At 54.6% G+C, this 18375-nt stretch overlaps 1 protein-coding gene across 2 annotated transcripts; it reads left to right on the forward strand.

The window, feature by feature from the left end:
* Positions 1–490: 490 nt before the first annotated feature.
* Positions 491–12998, forward strand: ECE1 (endothelin converting enzyme 1). Of its 2 annotated transcripts, none has more exons than XM_015648070.3 (18): positions 491–598; positions 3870–3956; positions 4870–5011; positions 5699–5911; positions 7209–7333; positions 7601–7813; positions 7904–8095; positions 8616–8758; positions 8844–8958; positions 9169–9279; positions 9517–9615; positions 9730–9807; positions 10176–10279; positions 10481–10591; positions 10720–10787; positions 10864–11054; positions 11147–11242; positions 11494–12998. In XM_015648070.3, the coding sequence occupies exons 1-18, from the start codon at positions 596–598 to the stop codon at positions 11668–11670; spliced, it is 2268 nt and encodes a 755-aa protein (XP_015503556.1). In that variant the 5' UTR covers positions 491–595; the 3' UTR covers positions 11671–12998. The 2 variants fall into 2 exon arrangements, with proteins under 2 accessions (XP_015503556.1, XP_018864289.1); XM_019008744.2 differs by lacking the exon at positions 491–598 and adding an exon at positions 3467–3788.
* The last annotated feature ends 5377 nt before the right edge of the window (positions 12999–18375 follow it).

Below are 18375 nucleotides of genomic sequence, written 5' to 3' on the forward strand. Positions count from 1 at the left end.
GTGTTTGATGTTCACGCTCGTGTGTTTGATGCTCACTCGTGTGTTTAATGTTCACACCTGTGTTTGATGTTCACACTCGTGTGTTTAATGTTCACACACGTGTTTGATGTTCACACTCGTGTGTTTGATGTTCACACTCGTGTGTTTGATGCTCACACACGTGTTTGATGTTCACACCCGTGTTTGATGTTCACACTCGTGTGTTTGCAGGGCTGCTCTCTCACGGGCTCTCCCCGCGGCCCCGCAGCCCTGCTCGCTTTCCCGTCTGCACAATTGCCCGCGGCCGGGACCGCGCCTCGCTCGCTCGCCCCGGGCCGTGCCCCCCCCGCCGGGGAGGGAGCCGGGGCTTCCCCGGGGGGATGTGCCGAAAGCGCCGGGGCGCGTGGGGCTCCCCCAGACGGGGCTTGGGGCCCCCCGAAAGAGTTAAAGGAGGCGCTCGGGAAGCCCGTCCCTCCGCGGCCCCATTGGTTTCCCATCCCAGCTCCATCCTTTGCTCGTCACCCTCGCTAGGCCTCGGCGGCGTCACGAGCGGTGCCGGGGCTCAGCGGGCGCTCGCCCCATCGGGGCCGGGGCCGGCAGGAGTGGGGTGACGGTCATGGTGAGTGGGGGGACCCAGCGACACCCCCAAATGTGGGGGTGGTTGAGTGGGGGGCGCTTGGCCGAAGGGGGCGCCGGGTGATGCATCTCCCATGGGATGCTCCGTGTAACCCCACAGGACGCCCCCCACTGCATCCCAGGGGACCCCCGGCATCCCCGCGGGACCCGCATGAGACCCGCATTCGGCCTTTAAGGGACCCCCATTGCATCCCAAGGGATCCCCCCAAGACACCCCCATGCGCCCCCACGGCACCCCCGGGGACCCCCCCTGCATCCCCGCGCACCCCTGGGTGCCCCGCTCGGGACTCCCCCCGTTTTCTTTGCGGCTGGTGGGTTCGCCGGGTGGGGATCTCAAACTGGGTGTCCCCCTTAACCCCCCTTAACCCCCAAATCCTCTCTTGACCCAGCCCCGCGGGGTTTGCACCGCGTTTCCCCCTGAGAAGGGAGGGGGGCGCCCCCCACCCAGCTGAACCCACTTTTCTGGGGCTGTTTGCGAGCACCCCCAAACTGAGTACTCCTCCTCCCCACGTTTTATTTATTTATTGTTTGTTTATTTGTTGGTTTGGTTTTTTAAAGTTTAACCCTTTTTTGCTGCTTTTTGAGCTTTACTTTAAAAATTAATTTATCTGCTCCCCACAAAAATAGAGACTCCCCCCAAGCCCCTTTCCTAGCATCTCTAATTAACGCTGGCACCTCTAATTAGCACTAGGAGTTGCTAATTACCCCCGATTATGCTGATGAGCAGCGTGAGCCGGGCCGGGCGCTGAGTGCGGGCTGCAGAGGTGCGGGGGCACCCATGGGTGCTGCGGGTGGGCAGCGCTTTGCCAGGCGGGGCTCTGGGGGCCCGGGGGTGACTCGGGGGGCTCCGGGTGAAGCTGGGGGCTCGCAGGGGCTGGGGAAGGCGAGCAATCCCCATGGCGCTGGTGGCCGCGCTCGCTCCGAAATGGCGCCGGGCCGGGAGCCGGGAGCCGGGAGCCCGGAGCCGGGAGCGGGAGCCGGGAGCCGGGAGCGGGAGCCCGGAGCCGGGAGCAGCCGGCGGAGGCTCGGGGTGCCCCGGAGCGGGGAGCGGCTCCCGCGGGGCCGGGCCGGGCACTGCGGACCCCCCGAGCCCCCCGGGGCTCCGCGGGCTCCCAGCACACGGGGCTCATTGTTTGGAGAGCGAAGGAGCGGGCTGGGGTAAAAGCAGGCTGTTTAAAGTAATGCTGGGAGTTTTGTAAGTTGTAAAGAGAGTGAAAAATCCCTCGCGTGGGGAGTTAAAGTGTGGGGGCCACCCCTCGAGTGCCCCCCACCCCATCGGAGCTGGGAAAATGCATTTTTCTTCGGATTGAGGCAAATAATGGCGTGGGGGGGGGGAGGTGTGTGGCAAAAACTGCCCCCTTTTGCCCCTAAAAAGGGGCTGCTCCTGCTTCTCAGCAGAGGGGTGCTGGAGGGGGGGATCACCCAGAGGTGGTACTGGGCCCCCCAAATGGACAATTTGGGTGCTAAAAATCCCTCCCGGGCCCGAATTTCCCTTAAATTAAGGATGCTGGGGGTCGAGCCCGGTGTCTCTCGGGGGTGTTTTGGGGGAGCTCGGGCTCAGTTTGGGTTCTCTGATGGCTGGTACAGGGTTGAACTAACACATCTCTTGTGAAAGGAGAACAGAAAGAGATTATTTTTGGTCTTTTTCCTTCTGTTTTCATGCTGGGGTAGGCGGGGTGGGGGATCGCTGAGGAAAAAAAAATTGCATTTCCTCAGGAAATGGAGTGAAAGCTGGGATTCCAGGAATTTGGTGTTGCAGATCCGTGGGGGCTCCATGGATCCCCCCACCTCGTGAGTGGTGATTTGTGCCCGGAGCCAATTTCAGGCGTGTCCGAAGTACTAAAATAGGTGGAAAAAAGTGAAAGGGGTTGGGAAAATAGGATCTAAACAGAGATTTTCCTCACGATAAAATCTTGCAGTTGAGGCTCTTTTGCTTCACGGTTCTCAGGCTCCAGGCGGGCGCCCAGGGGAGATTTTGGGGCTGCAATCCGAGATTTCGGTACAACCAAGGTGGGAAACCACCTCTTTGTTTTAACCCTTTCTCTTCCCCAGGTGGGTTTTGTGGTTAATTAAACTGAGGCTGGGATATGGGATCCCAGGAAAGGATGAGACTTATTATTATATAAATTATATTTATATAATAAAAATATGTTATGTTTTATACTATAATAAATATAAACATAATATATAATATACGATTTATTTTATTATTTATTATTTAATAATTAATATTTAATGATTAATTATTTAATAATTAATAATAAAATATTATTTATTTTCTATTATTATCATATGTGTGCAGAGGGAGGTTTGGGAATGGTGCTATTGGAAACAAGGCTGAGAACCGGTGCTTTCATTCAGCCAGGGGAAACTGAGGCACGGATATGTGGTGTTTGGATCAAGTCATCCCTTTGGGATGGATGGCAGCGGATTGGGGGCATCCTGATGGGTGTAAACCCCCTCCCTGCGCTGGCTGTGGGTGAAGGGTTGTGAGTGGTGCCATCGATGGCGGGGTCGGGGTGGATTTTGGGGTGCTGAGCCCCTCGGGGGGAGTGGAGGGTTGTTTGCTCTGTCGGGAGACAATCTGGCTGGATGGCAGGGCAGTGCCAAAGGGAAGGAAACAGTGGCGGCGGCACGATAAGGGCCGGCTGCCAAGCCGCGAGGTTTTCCTTGTTTTTCTGCCGGGGATGAGATAAGAGCCGGGCACAGGCACAGGATAATGCCCGGGAGACACGGCGCCGGGAGGGAGCCCGTCCGCAGCTGAAATTGCCGGTGCTGTCGCCTTTGGGTGCTCGCGGGGCCGTGTCCGGGTGTTTCACGGTGCGTGGGTTTCACAGATGGGGCGCAGAGCCACGAGCGAGCCGGTGGTGTCAGGGTGAAAAGCCATTTTCTCTGCCGCCGGCCTTTCCCAGGTGCCTGGCACTGTGGGATTCCCTGGCACAGGGGGGTCCCTCTCCCCGCTTCAGGGCGGAGGTGGATCCGGCTTTATTCCAGCCTGAAGGGGAGGTTGCACAACCCGGCCCCGGGGGAAAGTGAGGCGGGTTCAGGCTTTGCTCAGCTCTTGGCTCTGGCCCTCTTTGCTTTCCATAACCATCCTCCGGCGTTTGTGTAGTGTTTTACTAACTCAGAGCCATTCGGATTTTGCTCACTGGAGGAGGAGGTGGCTTTAGAAGGTGTGTAAATCTTTCTTATCCTTCATCCTCTTCCTCAACCCCGGGCCACTGAGCACCTCTGTTGCTGATCTCCCTGTGCAGATGTCGACCTACAAGCGGGCGACGCTGGACGATGAAGACCCCCTGGACTCCCTTGGTGACAGTGATGGATACCCCAATGGCTTTCAGGTATAGCTTCATGTGTCTTTTAGGGAGGAAAAAGGAGATTTTGTGTCCTGGCAAGCAGCAAAGGGGGTGCAGAAGGGTTTTCTATCCGGGACCAGTGTCTGGAGGGTAAAGTCCAGTGAGGGCAGAGCCATGTTGGCTCCTGCCACTCCTGCCCTTCGCTCCCCTCCTGGCACAGGGAACCAGCAGGGCTATATCCTGCCTCACTGTTTCAGCACTCCACCTCCTAGTTTTTCTGCTGCCAAACCCCTTCCTAGCACGGTTGGGGTGAGCAATTATTGCAGCACTGGGACTTTTGTCCCCATATAAAAAGAGATTAGTTTAATTCCTTCCCAAGCAGTGGGAAAGCAGCTTAAAGAGGGCCAAGGGTGGCAAGAAAAAAAACCCATGGCTGCCAGTGTCTGGCCTCACCAGGAGGGGTTCAGGTCTGGAGAGATCCTCTCTGTCCTGGCCCCAATCCCAGCTCCATGTCTCTAGAATGGTGCTTTCTGACCCAAAGGTGTTTTTACTTTTCCTGGTGGGGCCATCTCCACCTTCACATTGAGATGTTTCCTGGGGATGTTTTTTGCCCGAGTGGGAGTATCCTGTTAAGGCACTTTGAGATGGAGCCCCCACCCTGTCCCAGTGCTGGCAGTGGGGATGGGGACAGCCATGGGATTACACTGTGCTCGAGAAAGTGTTCGGGGTGGCACGGGACAGCAGGTGAGCCCTCCAAAGCGCTCGTCCTGCTCCCTTTCCTGCCATTGTGCTGCCCTTCCTGCCTGGTTTCTGGAAGGCAGCTGCTGCCTTTTCCCACTGAATCCATGACAGAACCGTCTCCTGGGCTAAATTTCTGCTGTGGCCTGTGGGAAGCAGAATGGGGGCTGCATCAGTGAGTTTTTCTGCCAGCGGGGAGATGACGCTGCTCTTCCCGCAGGTGAACTTCCGCAGCTCACGGGGCAGCCGGGGGTGCTGGGCTGAGCGAACACGCACTGAAAAGCAGCTGCTGGTGCTGGTGGGGGTGCTGGTGGTACTGCTTGTGGCCTGTCTGCTGGGACTCGTCTTCCAGTACAGAGCCAGTAAGTCCTTTGGTTATTTTCTGGGAGCCAAAACTCCCCCAGGAAAGGGAGGATCCTGGGTTCAGCCTCTGTGTGCAAACACTGAGGCAGAGCAGCTTATCTGAGTGACTGGTGGGGATGGTTTGCTCAGGCTTTGAGCAAACAACTGCCCCTTTGACCAGGGTGGGCTGCTGGAGAGTTCCCAGAACGCAATATTTGGTGCGAGGGTGGGATTCCCACCTGCCCCCCCTCACTCCAGGACAGGATCCTTGGGTATCAAACAGGATGTTCAGGTGTGGGCTGGGATCTTTGGGCTCAAGACAGGATGGTCACCTGCACCCCTTAACCCCAGAGTGAAATGCTGAGATGCAGGGTATTTCTCTGATCCTTTATCCTGGAGCTTGATGCCTGAGCACAGGATGGACCATTTCTCTGCATCCTTCACCCCAGGGTGGATGGCTGGGCACTGCACAGGATCTTTGGGCATAAGATGAGATGCTTGCCCAGGGATGGGATGACTGGCCAGGATGCTCAGACGTAGGCTAGCATGCTAGTCCATATTGCTTGCCATAGAGCAGGGTGGTAAGCTCCAAGGTGGGATGCTCAGGTACCAGGTGGGGTATTTGCCCCTTCAGCTCAGGGCAGGATGCTCTGTGGTGCCACTCATCCTGCTGCAGCAGAGGAGCTGACCTGTTCCTGCCCCGCCAGGGTCACCCAGCGTGTGCCTGTCAGAAGCCTGCATCTCCGTTACCAGCTCCATCCTCAGCTCGCTGGACCACACGGTGAATCCCTGTGAGGACTTCTTCAGCTACGCCTGTGGGGGCTGGATCAAGGCCAACCCTCTCCCTGACGGTCACTCGCGCTGGGGCACCTTCAACAACCTCTGGGAGCACAACCAGGCCATCATGAAGCACCTGCTGGGTGAGTGCGTGGGAGCGGTGGGACCCCGCAATTGTCAGCGGCCCCATTAGGTGCAGGGGATGCCAAAAACACATACACAGAAATATGAGGTTGGAACTGAACTCCAGCGTCAAACCAGCCTGTGACACACATGCCGTGAGAAACAGATCCTGGCTGTGTTTGCTCTCCTAGATGGTCCTGAGCTTTTTCTCTGCGGTGTTGCCAGTCTTTGGTGCCGAGTAGGGAAAAGGCCTCTGCTCTGTAAACACCATGGTAGCATTCCCAGAAATTCTGAAATTCAGGATTTGCTCTCTAGACTGCATTCAGAGGCTGTAGTGCCCCAGTGTCACCCCAGATCTGCATTTTCCCTGTTCTATAACTTCCAGCCTTTGTGAGCAGCCTTTTGAGGGGCTGGCTGCCAATATGGCCATTTTTGGGGGGCTAAAACTCCCCCAGCAAAGGGAGGGTCCTGGGCTCAGCCTCTGCGTGCGAACACCAAAGCAGAGCGGCTTATCCGAGCAACTGGCGGGGACGCTCTGTTCAAGCTTTGAGCAAACAACTGGCTCCTTATCAGCACTTTCCACTGCGCCAGGGCTGGTTATCTGGAAAGAGAAGGTTTGGGAAGAGTGTTGTCTTTTAGAGAAAGGGGGTGGCGCGAGAACAGCTTTGTCCCTGGCTTTTCCTGCAGAAATCTGGTGCTGGTTTTACTGGGAGAGGAGACTGGGCCTCCAGCCAAGTGGTTGCATTCGGCATTTCCTTGAATTCCTTGGAGCTGAGGGACCTTTAGTTAATAAAACCACACAGCTGAGAAGCCAAAGGTGCAAGCTGTGTCATCAGGAAAATAAATTAAAAAAACCCCAAAAACCCTCTGGGGAAGCAGAATTTTAGCTGGGGGGATGAAAGGAAGGTTTTGGAGGCAGAGGAGAAAAATGGGTTTATTGTTCCTCTTTGCAGGAATAAAGAATCACAGGGCTGGGAGGCACCAGCACATAGGCAAGGGCAGCACCTGGGGCTGGATGATGCCGGGAATATCAGAGCTGCTGGAAAAAGAAAAAATGATTTTTTTTTTTTTCTTTCTTTATCTTTTGACCTCAAAGAGTTGGAACAGTCACGGTGTGTGGGAAAGGAGATGGGGGGCAGGAGGTCAGGAAGGGATGGGGCCAATAGGATGTTCCTGGGGGCATGGCAGGGACTGTTGGGACAATCCTTGGTGCCTTTTTGGAGCCTAGCCTTGCCCAAAATGGGGCTGAATCCTTCTGGCTCCAGTGGATCCCCATCCCTGGAGCCCCATGTGATTCTCCCTGGGTACCTCCCACAGAAAACACCACGGCCAATGTGTCAAGCGAGGCAGAGCGCAAGGCACAGCGCTATTACCAAGCCTGCATGAACGAGAGCAAGATTGAAGAGCTGCGTGCCACCCCACTCATGGAACTTATCCAAAAGGTTTGTCCCACTCCTTGTGGAAAATCCACCTTCCCTCTGCAAAATGGGGGGAAAAGCTCAGTCGTGGGCAGTCCTCACATCCTCCATACTCCATTCTTAGGGCTTCCTGCAGAAGAGCATCCCCCCAGTCAGGCAGGCAGAAAAGCCTGTAAGGGGCTTTTTAGCCCCCTTGCAAGATATTTCCCCCTAGGATGGATATTGAGGGGATATTGAAGCAATTTCAGGTGTTTGTTTCTTGCTTGAATGTTGGTTGCTGTCTGTCCCCAGCTGGGTGGCTGGAACATCACAGGTACCTGTGCTGGTGACAACTTCAACAAAACGCTGCGGGAGGTGACGGCGCACTATCGCACCTCGCCCTTCTTTTCCGTCTACGTCAGTGCTGACTCCAAGAACTCCAACAGCAACGTCATCCAGGTGGATCAGTCGGGGCTGGGCCTGCCATCGCGGGATTACTACCTGAACAAGACTGAGAATGAGAAGGTGAGGGTGTCGCAGGAAATGAGTGTTGGCTGGGGGGTGCTGTGGGTGGGAGGCACCCACCGTGCTGATCCCACCTGTCTGACCACGCAGGTCCTTGCTGGGTACCTGACCTACATGGTGCAGCTGGGGATGTTCCTGGGAGGCACCGATGAGGACTCAACGCGGCAGCAGATGCAGCAGATATTGGACTTTGAGACGGCCTTGGCCAACATTACCATCCCACAGGAGAAGCACAGGGATGAGGAAGTCATCTACCATAAAATGACAGCAGGAGACCTAAAGGTAGGAATGGAGCTGGAGAGCTTCTCTGTTCTGCTGTGGTTTGGGAAGTGGGGTGGATGGGTGGAGCTCCTCTGGGAATCCTGACACCAGCTGACATCCTGGGAAGCTCTTGTGCAACAGCTTGGCCTATGTCCTCCTTGGGGAAATCCTGGCCTGACCCTTCCTCCCAGCCTCTGGACCACCCCTGGGGCTGGCAGCTGTCCTACTGCAGCACTTCTGTCCTTCTGGCACTGCTGCCCCTGGATGGACGTCAGCCTGGTCACCTCCCAGTGTCCCCAGAGGGGCTCTAATGACTTGTATCAACATCTCTGACACCCACCCCACTTTCTTTTCCTACTTTGTGGGAGGAAATTGTTTACTCCCCTCTAACCTTTCAAGGATGCTGCTCTTATGGGAACTGGCGTCTGCAAAGTCAGCTGAATCCATCAAATGGGGACTGATACAGCCAATTCCAGCTCAAGAAGCAGCTGTCTCCCCTGTGATGGTTTTCAGGTCCATAGCAGCACTGTGGTTTTTGCAGGAGCTGGCACCAGCTGTGGACTGGATGCCCTTCCTCTCCACAGTCTTCTACCCCGTGGAGCTGAACGAGTCAGAGCCCGTTGTGGTCTATGCCAAGGAGTACCTGAAGCAGGTCTCTGACCTCATCCTGGCCACTGATAAATGGTGAGAACCCCCACCCTGTATGGAGACCTGTGTACCCAGGGTGGGCAGGGATGTGCTGCTGCCTACTCACCACCTCTCACCACAGTCTCCTCAACAACTACATGATCTGGAACCTGGTGAGGAAAACCAGCCCACTCCTTGACCAGCGCTTCCGGGATGCTGAGGAAAAATTCATGGAAGTGATGTATGGGACAAAGAAGGTGAGGGTGAAGTCCCAGTGTCCCTGAATAACCACTAAAATGGTGATGGCTTTTTATGTCAAGGCCCTGTCATGTGGCATCCAAACAATAGAGATGTGGGGGCAGCTTTTGGGGTGGCAGAGGGTTGGATGGGCCAGGTGGAGCAAGGGGTGGGAACGTGGAGGGCTTTGTTCCGTGCCACCACTGATGACCATCTCCTGTCCCTTGCAGAGCTGCCTCCCACGCTGGAAGTTTTGCATCAGTGACACGGACAACAACCTGGGCTTTGCCCTGGGGGCCATGTTTGTCAAGGCCACCTTTGCTGAGGACAGCAAGCAGGTGGTACGTCCCCAAGACGGCAGCATGCGAGTCCCAGTGCTGGGGAAGCTTCTACGGTGGTGGAACTGTCGGGGCAGACAATGTTTCTGTGTGCACTGTGCATCTCTGTGTGCTGCTTTTTTCACCATGTGTTGTCTTGGCCTCCCAGCCTCTTCCTCCCTGTGGTGTGAAGGTCCTTGACCTCTCTGGGACAGGAAGCTGGCTCTCTGGACTGACGCTGTGCTGCCTTGTTTTGTCTAGGCGGAGGAAATGATAGCAGAGATTAAAACTGCCTTCGAGGAAAGCCTGGAGACCCTGCAGTGGATGGATGAAGAGACAAGGAAGTCAGCCAAAGAGAAGGTGAGGTGCTAGTGGCTGCACTAGAGAGAGGGTGAGGGTGGAGAACGGTGGAACCGGGCGAGCCTGTCCTTCATCTCTGGCACTGAAAGCACTCTGGTCCTTGTCATCCTCCAGGCAGATGCCATCTACAACATGATTGGCTATCCCAAATTCATCATGGACCCCAAGGAGCTGGATAAAGTCTTTAATGACGTGAGTAGTTCAGATATGTCCCCTGGGTGTTCTATAGGATGTGCAGGATGTGTCCATATCTCCAAGGCCTCAGCCTTGAACCCCAGGTTTCCTCCAGAAAGGTCTCACTGATGTCCTTGGGCCTTCTCTAGGGACTTCCCAGAGACCTGTGGGCCAGTCCTGGGGTGGCTGTGGCTCATGGGTTCCTGCCTGGGAAAAGGAGGAGCCGTTTTCTATAATGGTGATTCATTGCCCTCCAGAGACTCCACAGATGTTGGAGAGCAGGAGAAGCCGTAACTCTGCTGGCTCTGGAGGCTCAGATGTGACTGTGGAGGGAGGAGTGGGGCTGCACAATCACCACACACCGCTCACACCTTGTTCTTTTGCAGTACGAGGCTGTTTCTGACCTCTATTTTGAGAACGTCATGCAGTTTTACAACTTCTCAGCCAGGGTCACGGCTGACCAGCTCCGGAAACCACCAAACCGGGACCAGTAAGTCCTTTGCTCCACTTCCACTGTGTTCAGTGGGGAATATCAGCATATCTGGAGCACTGGGATTTGGTGTCCACCAGGCTGTGCTGGTTTTGGGGAGATAAATTTAGGACAACAGCTTTGCAGCAAAAGTGGATTATGCTGCAGCAAACACGGGCAATGGTTTGTGTTGGCATGTTGGCTGTGTTTGTGTTCCTGCAGGTGGAGCATGACACCTCCGACAGTCAATGCGTATTACTCTCCCACCAAGAATGAGATCGTCTTCCCTGCTGGCATCCTCCAGGCTCCCTTTTACACCCGTGCATCCCCCAAGTAAGAGCCACAGGAAAACGGAGCGGGACGGATTCCCAGCTTTCCTCCTATATCCAAATGTTAGGCTAAGTTCCATGGCTGTGGAGAGCAGAGGCTGCTTTCTTAACCTCTGTGTTACCCTCCTGCAGATCCCTGAATTTTGGTGGGATCGGCGTGGTGGTGGGCCATGAGTTGACACATGCCTTTGATGACCAAGGTATGAGCAGGGCCAGGTGGGTGGGCAGCTGGAGGGGTGGCCAGGATGAGGTGAAGGATCCACCGTGTTCTTGCAGGCCGGGAATACGACAAAGATGGCAACCTGCGTCCCTGGTGGAAGAACTCCTCGGTGGAGGCCTTCAAGCATCAGACAGCGTGCATGGTGGAGCAGTATGGCAACTACACTGTCAACGGCGAGGCAGTCAATGGCAAGCACACCCTCGGGGAGAACATCGCCGACAATGGGGGCCTCAAGGCCGCCTACCGGGTAGGACCATGGGGCTGGGGAGATTCAAAGGAGGACATGGTGTGGTGGGATTTGTGGTGTCTCCTGAGCTTGCTGTGCTCCCTGGTTTTCAGGCATATCAAAACTGGCTGAAAAAGAATGGGGATGAAGAAACACTCCCAACTCTTGGCCTCACCAACTACCAGCTCTTCTTTGTTGGCTTTGCACAGGTAGGTCATGTGGGCACACGGATTTTTGGGGGTGGAGCATGCCCAGATGGGGTTGGGAGGGTGTGATGGGAAAACGGAGTCCTCCAGAGATGATGTAGCGGATGGAGAATGAGACTGGGGTGACAAAGGAAGACAAAGCTGAAGCTCGGGCTGCCGTGGCCCCCATCACACAGAGAGGTTGGGTTCAGCACTGAGCTGGCCCCCCATGGTGATGGGTGTCAGTACTCAGGCCCCTCACACTCCATTTGCAGGTGTGGTGCTCAGTTCGCACACCAGAGAGCTCACACGAGGGGCTCATCACGGATCCCCACAGCCCCTCGCGTTTCCGCGTCATCGGCACCGTCTCCAACTCCCGGGAGTTTGCAGAGCACTTCAGCTGCCCCCCAGGCTCCCCCATGAACCCCCTCAAGAAGTGTGAAGTCTGGTGATGGGTGAGTGCCCAAGGGAACCAGCGGCTGGTTGCTTTGTCCTCTGCCAATAGCTGGGCTTCCCCAGTCCTTTGAGGCTCAAACCACTTCTCCATGCCACGGAGAGCCCAACTCTTCAGCTGGAGCAGTGTCTGTGCCCCTGGCATTGTCTGAGGTTCAGTCCACTGTGAAAACTTCTCATCCCCCTGCTTGTTGGTGAAATGACGTAGGTTTGGGGGTCTCCTCTTTCCCACCATGAGCGGGCCAAGTGTCAAGGCACACGCGTCCGTGGGCACTGCCTGTATTTACACACACACAGTGCTCCAGCCTGACCCACTGCCTGCAAAACCTCTCTGTTGTGGAGGTGCTAAAGGGAACCCCCAACAGTGGCAGGTTTGTCTGCGTGTCTGAGTACACCTGATGTACCACCTTCTCTCCAAAGATGCGCACACGAGGGTGGGAAATATTTTAAGAAATATTTTTTTTGGGGGGAAATACATATATTTTTTTCATGTGTTGTGGAATACACTGGAAATTTTCAGGGAAAATGCATTTAAAAGCCTTTTAGTAAAATATTAGTATATTTATTAATTTTTTTTTTACTTAGTGCAGCTGTAGGTGCAGTACCCTGTGGTGACAGTCCCTTGGCCAGGGAAGCTGGGCAGGGCTGTGGATATCTTTCCAGTCTTGGATCCAGTGTTTCTCTGGGAGGGACTCTCCTCAGAGGATGCTGATGGGAAAATTAGGGACAGCAGGCCTGGGGACAGGGCTGGAAGATGCTGCACATCACAGAGGCTGTGCTGGCATGCTGCAGCTCCTGGGATTAGCTTTAATTTCAGAGTGTAAAGGGAAAAATTGACATAACCAAAGATGTAACCAAGGTGGTGATGGGGTGGATGAAGCATCCTGTTCTCCTTCCTGTCCCTTCTGAAGTCAGGCCAGCCAGGATTTCCTGGCCCTAAAGCTTCCCAGACAAGTGCAGGCAGTTCCTGCCACTGCTTTTCTCATGCTGAGCCTGCCCCCTGCACGGGAAGCTGCAAGCCCCAAAAGCACCACGTGGCCCCAAAATTCTGTCCTTCCACAGGTGGTTTGGCACCAGTGTGAGAAGTGATCAGGATGGGGCTGAAGGACTTTAAGGGATGTTTTTAATACTTGTTTTGAGGGGAAAGCACTGACAGGAGCTCAGGTGCTGTGTGTTGTCTTTTGCTCTAGACAAAGCAGAGACATGGAGGAATTTTTAATATTTAAATGTAAAGGGAGGGATGGAAGGGGCTGGTTTTTTGTAACTATTTTTTCACCCTATGTGTGGGGCTAATTGTAATTGAAATAATAAATACTTTTTACTGGATTTGGAGCTTATCATGACTCATTTTCTTATAGCAGGAGGCTCTGCATCCCTTTATTTGTGCTCTTCTCCCTGTCTACACCACTAAGACTGTCCTGTGCTGACAAAACTGAGCCAGGAGCCTTTTCCCAACCTGTGCTTGGTGACTGCTGCCTCTCTTGGAGGCTAAATCCAGGGTTTTTTGCCCTAAAACCTTACTCTAACTGCAGGTGGCTCTTTGCTTTCCATCTCTATGGCATGACCCCACACAGCTCCCTGGCAGGGAGGTCTTTCCTGTATGCTTTTCCTTCCTCCTGGGTGAGTTTTTAGCCAGCTGGGCTGTGGCTGGATCCAGTGGCACAGGCCCCACCACAGGTTTCTCTTCAGACTCCCTTATTTATGGCTTGGTGATTCAGGGGGGATGCTGCCAGCTCCATAACACAAGCCAACGTGCACTTCAAGCAGATGCTCCATGGCTTCATCAGGCTTGCCCAGAAAATGCAAGGTAGGACCTGGGCTGCAGGCTCCCTGCAAGCCTCACCCCAGCACCTGGCAGGGCTGATGGCCATTAACCATGTCAACTGCTTTGTACTCCTTTGCTATTTAGCCTTGGAATTGTTATTGGGGGCTGGATTTGGGGCAAAACCAGGGGGCTGCAGCCCACTGATAGCAAACTTTTGGGAATACAGAGTGTTTCTGCTGCTGGCAGGGGCAGGACTGAGCCAGCAGTGAGCTGGGGACACGGATGTTGCATAAATAAGACATTAAAATACCCCTCTGACCTTTTTTACCATGTTTTCTCACCCAGATGGAACCAAAATGTAGTAATAGCACTCACTTTCTGCTGGCACCACTCAGTGTGAGGCCCTCAGCTTCCTGCAGTGCTGGAGAGTGGCTGTGGCCGTTGTTTTCCAGAGGTCTGCCTGGAAATGGTGCAAACCCGCAGAGGGCGGTGGAGCTGAGAAAATCGCTGCCTGCACACTCCGGTGCTTGGCTGGCAGGAGCCAGCGATGTTACCAGAGTCCTGTTTCGGTCTGGATGTGGCCCCACGTGTTTGAATTGTGGTGGAATACCTGCATTCCTAGGGAAAGAGAGGAGCAACGTGGGTGTAAGGCAAAGAGGAATAGACTGGGGCTGGGGTGAGAGGGTGTTTTCCCAGCTGCAAGGAGCAGGGAAGGGAGTACAGGCGTCACATGGAGATGCTGTTAGAAGTGGTTTAACACCATCCAAAAAGGAAATGCTTTGGCTCTCTGGGGCTTAGTTGCAGGGAGGAACCAGCCAGGTGATGGCTCAGGGATAGCCCCAGGGCAGGAAGGGCTTTGAGGGTGACCATCAGCTGTGTTGTGGCAGGGGACAACCGTGGTCAAGGCTGCCCATGTGGGGCTGAGAGCAGGTGGTGGGAGTTTTCCTCCATGGGAGGCTGCAGGCACAGGGAGAGCGGGCAGGAGGTGAATCATCCTGCTCTGTGCCAGTGCCTGGTGTGGGCATGCCTGGTCCTGGGTGGTATTTGCTTTATTTTGTACTCAGCTGTGCCCTGGAGGGCTGAGACATTTGCCGAGGGCTGAACTTGAGCAGGGGAGGGAATGGGGAAAGCTCCAAGCAAGACTATTTTATTTTTTTTTAATTTTTTTTTCTGTTGGGTGTTTTTTTTTTTATCTGGAGGGTGTTGGAAGAGGATCTGTTCAGGAAAAGCAGGAGAAGCCAAAAGAGGGGGAGGTGCTTCTGTGCTGCACTGGGTGAAAGCAGGCACCTGAAGCATGCTGGAGCCTCCACACCGAGCTGGAAATGGGGGCTGTTCATAGGTTTGGTGGGGCTGAGACAGCTGTTGAGAGGTGAGAGGCTGAACCCAACCATCTGAACTGCCCTTCTCCTTCCTGCTTTGTTCCCTCCAGGTAGGATCTAACCCCTGACACATCACAACGGTTCTGAGGTCACCTAATGGGACAACCAGATTGTAGGGCCAAAAGCTTCCCTTAACAAGCCATACCTTCCTGAAGGCAGAAGGATGGGGAGCAGGTTTCTAAATCTCACCCTGCAGCTGAGACCTGCTCATTTTGATCACTGTGAGTTTTCACTCAGAGCCAGAGCAACAAGAAGGCTCTGTCTCCTCACTCACTCCCAGGACCATGACTTTATGCTTTTGTCACTTTATGCTTTTCTCTCCATGAGCATCCCTTCAGGAAAACAGCCATTTTCCAGTGATACCCCAACCCTGTATTTTCCATGGTTCACCAACAGCTCCAGCATTCCTACTACACTCTGTGCTGTGGGGTTGTGTCTCTGCTGTGGCAGGTACATGAGAGACTGGTGGGACTGGGAAAAGGGCTGGTGATGGTCTGAAACAGCTCAGCACTGTAGGCTCCAGCTGCCCATGGTGACACATCAGTTCCCAGGTGCTAATAAAGCTAGCAGGAAAAAGAGGAGGAAAAACAAAATGGAGAGGCGAGAAGGGTGTGAATCCAGCTGGAACTCACTCAGGCTCTAAAGTCTGCAGGATTTGTTGGCCAAATCGTCCTACACAGGGTAGATATGTCTGCTTTTTCTTCTCAGGGAAAAACATGTCTGGGGAGAGATATTGACTCTGGAGGGGCTTTAAGGCAGAGCCAGGAGCCTGGCTCCTTCTCCTGGCCAGCACATTTTGGGAGCTTTAACAGACAGTATGGTGAAAATACCATTTTATTTCCTTTCTAAAAAGGCAAAAAGTGTTGTATCCAAAGATTCTGGAGTTTGGAAGCTCTTTTGCAGCTGTGTTTACAGGCAGCTATTTCTGTAGAACAGAGGCAGCTATGGATGTCAATTTGCTTTTGAGATGACTTTCCTTCCATGCAAAGGGGGATACCTGGAGAGTGGCCGTGCCAGGAGGTGGTCATGGAATGGCACCAGCCCCCCCAGAACACACTGCTCTACTTGCCCCCTCCAAGTAGTAACAGCCAAGTCTTTACCAGCTGTGGAGGAAGAGCTGTCTTCCCAGCAGGATCGGTGTGCTGTGAACACAGCAGCTCTCCGGGATGCTGGGAGATCTTCTAGTCCTTGGGCAAATCCCATAACATAAGAGAAGTTCCTCCTTCTGGGGAGTTTGCCATTTTTGGGCAGTGGAGGAGTACTTGGCCTTTGTTTTAGGTCATTCTTATTTCTCTCTTCAGTTTTCCTGGTGGGGAATCAGTTAATATAGCAGGCTGAAGGCTGCTGAGGAAAACTGACTCAGAAAAAAACAGCCAGAACCCCTAAATCTTTGTACCTGGGATCAGATGGAAATATTTCCCACTCAGAACTTCTTTAGAGGCTGGCAGGGCTTGGTTGGGCTCTTTCCCCTCAAAAAGAAATCTCAGTATTTCCTATTTGCCCCCATTTTCCACAGACAGTGTGAGGTATGTATGAGCTCACCTCCTCCCAGGTATTTCCCCTACCCTAATGCAGAACAAAGAGAGCAGAAAGGGACACTAAGCAGCACATGAGTCACCTTCCCTTGCCCCACTGATGCCTGCTGGTACTGCAGGAGGTGGCTGTACCCTCCGGGGAGCAAGTGAGTAAGTAAGAAAGTATTCCAGTTGCAGGCTGCTTTTAATGCAGACCTGTGTGGCAGCTCCCAGCTTTCCTTCTGAGAACACACCTCGGAGGAGGGAGATTCTGGATACACTGCAATCCTTGTGTGTCCCAAACCTGCTCTGCACAACCCCATTGTTCAGTAACTCAGAGTCTGACTCCAAAGGGAAAATGTACTCAAGACCCTTCTACTAGCTTTTGCCCACTGTACTGGAGTTCTGCTCCAGTGAACAACACCCAGTCCAGATAGCCCACCTTCAGATTTGTATTTAAAATCCAAAATTGCTTCTCTGCATAGAAACAGAACCATGGCACAGACTCTCAGCTACTCTCCAGGTGCCTGAATACACTACCACGAGAGCTGTTCAGTAAAAGAAGCTTTTCATGTTTAAGGGTTTATTTGTGATTGCATTAAAGCATTCTCTTTCTCCTAAACCTGCAGCTGCTCAGAATTTGCAGCAGACGGGACACAAGTAAAGTCTGGGAAGGTTTCCTAGAGCAGCAGCCGAGGCTGGGTGACTGGGGCAGCAATACTTACGGGCACAGCAAAGGTGCTGGGAGCATCTCCCTGGGACGTGCAGTGCGGCAGGAATGTTGGAAGGTGCCAGCAGGTTGGAATGAGCCCTCGGCAGCCAGTGGCAGGGCAGGACAAGTCAGGACAATCTGGCAGCTGCTGGAATCTGTTCTGAGGCGCTTTTTATCTCTCTGAGATGGTACAAACCACCTTGGCTGCTGCCAAGCTCAGACGGTGGCCGTGAGGAGAGATCTGCAGGTTAGATGTGAAATGGTGAACACAGTGGTTGTGTGGCAACCCTTGGGGGTGATGGCTTGGTGTGACCGTGGGGTCAGGTGGACACCTCTCCCCACACGGGCAGGGTCACAGGCTGCCTTGGGGGTCCCTCACAGCCACCCTGTCACCCTCAGGACTGTCTTCCCTCATGAGGGGCTGCAGTGTGGCCCCTATCAGCTGCCCCAGAAGCGGGGAATTTGGGCTGGGGGTGAGGTTTCTTAGGTAAGCCCCTTCCTCGGGCCCGCGGTAGGGTGGGTACTGCAGGACCCCTCACAGCCAACAGGCTCCCAGGGGTCCCGGGCTTATACGTTGCATTCAGAGCTGCTCTCCCTTACGATGCCTCAGGGGAGGCTGCGGTGCTGGCCCTTCCAGCCCCTCCAGAAGCCAAGAATTGGGGCTGGAGGTGAGTTTTCGGGCAGGGGAAGCCCTCAGTGGGGTGGGTGCTGAGGGATTCCAGGGTCCCCTGAGAACCTCGGGCCAATCCCTCAGCGCCAAGCGCTGCCGAAGTCTCCCCGAGCCGAATCGAATGTCCCCGAAGCTGCATCCACGGCGATCCCGAGGGCCGCCGAAGATTGCAGAGAAGCTCCGAAGAACTACGAGCGGGGCGGGAATCCCTCTTCCGAGCCCCTCCGAAGCTTCCCGAACTGCGTCACGCCCTCGTCTTCCGGAAACAGCCGAAATTTACCGAGCGCGGGGGTCACGGGAGGTGCTGGGCTGGGCGGGGAGGGAGGGGGAGCAGGGCAGGGCGCTTGCGCCCGCGAAACCATCTCCGGAAGAACCCGAGGTTTGCCGAGCGGTCCTGGCTGACGAGAGACTCCGGAAAGAGCCGAAGGTTGCCGATCAGTGTTGGGCCGAACGACTCCGGAAAGAGCCGAAGGTCGCCGATCGGCTCTGGGCCGAGCGGCTCCGGAGCGGCCCGAAGGCGCCCGAGCGCCCGCCCGGCCGGACAGCTGGAGGCGGCCGCAGCGCCATGTTTGATGCTCCGCTACTCCAGTGAGGAAAATCCGCCGGCATCGCCCCCGAGCCGCCGCCGCGAACGGCTCCGCTACCCCCGGCGAGGGCGACCGCG

This window comes from Parus major, chromosome 21, assembly GCF_001522545.3.
Source record: "Parus major isolate Abel chromosome 21, Parus_major1.1, whole genome shotgun sequence".
Classification (NCBI taxonomy): domain Eukaryota; kingdom Metazoa; phylum Chordata; class Aves; order Passeriformes; family Paridae; genus Parus; species Parus major.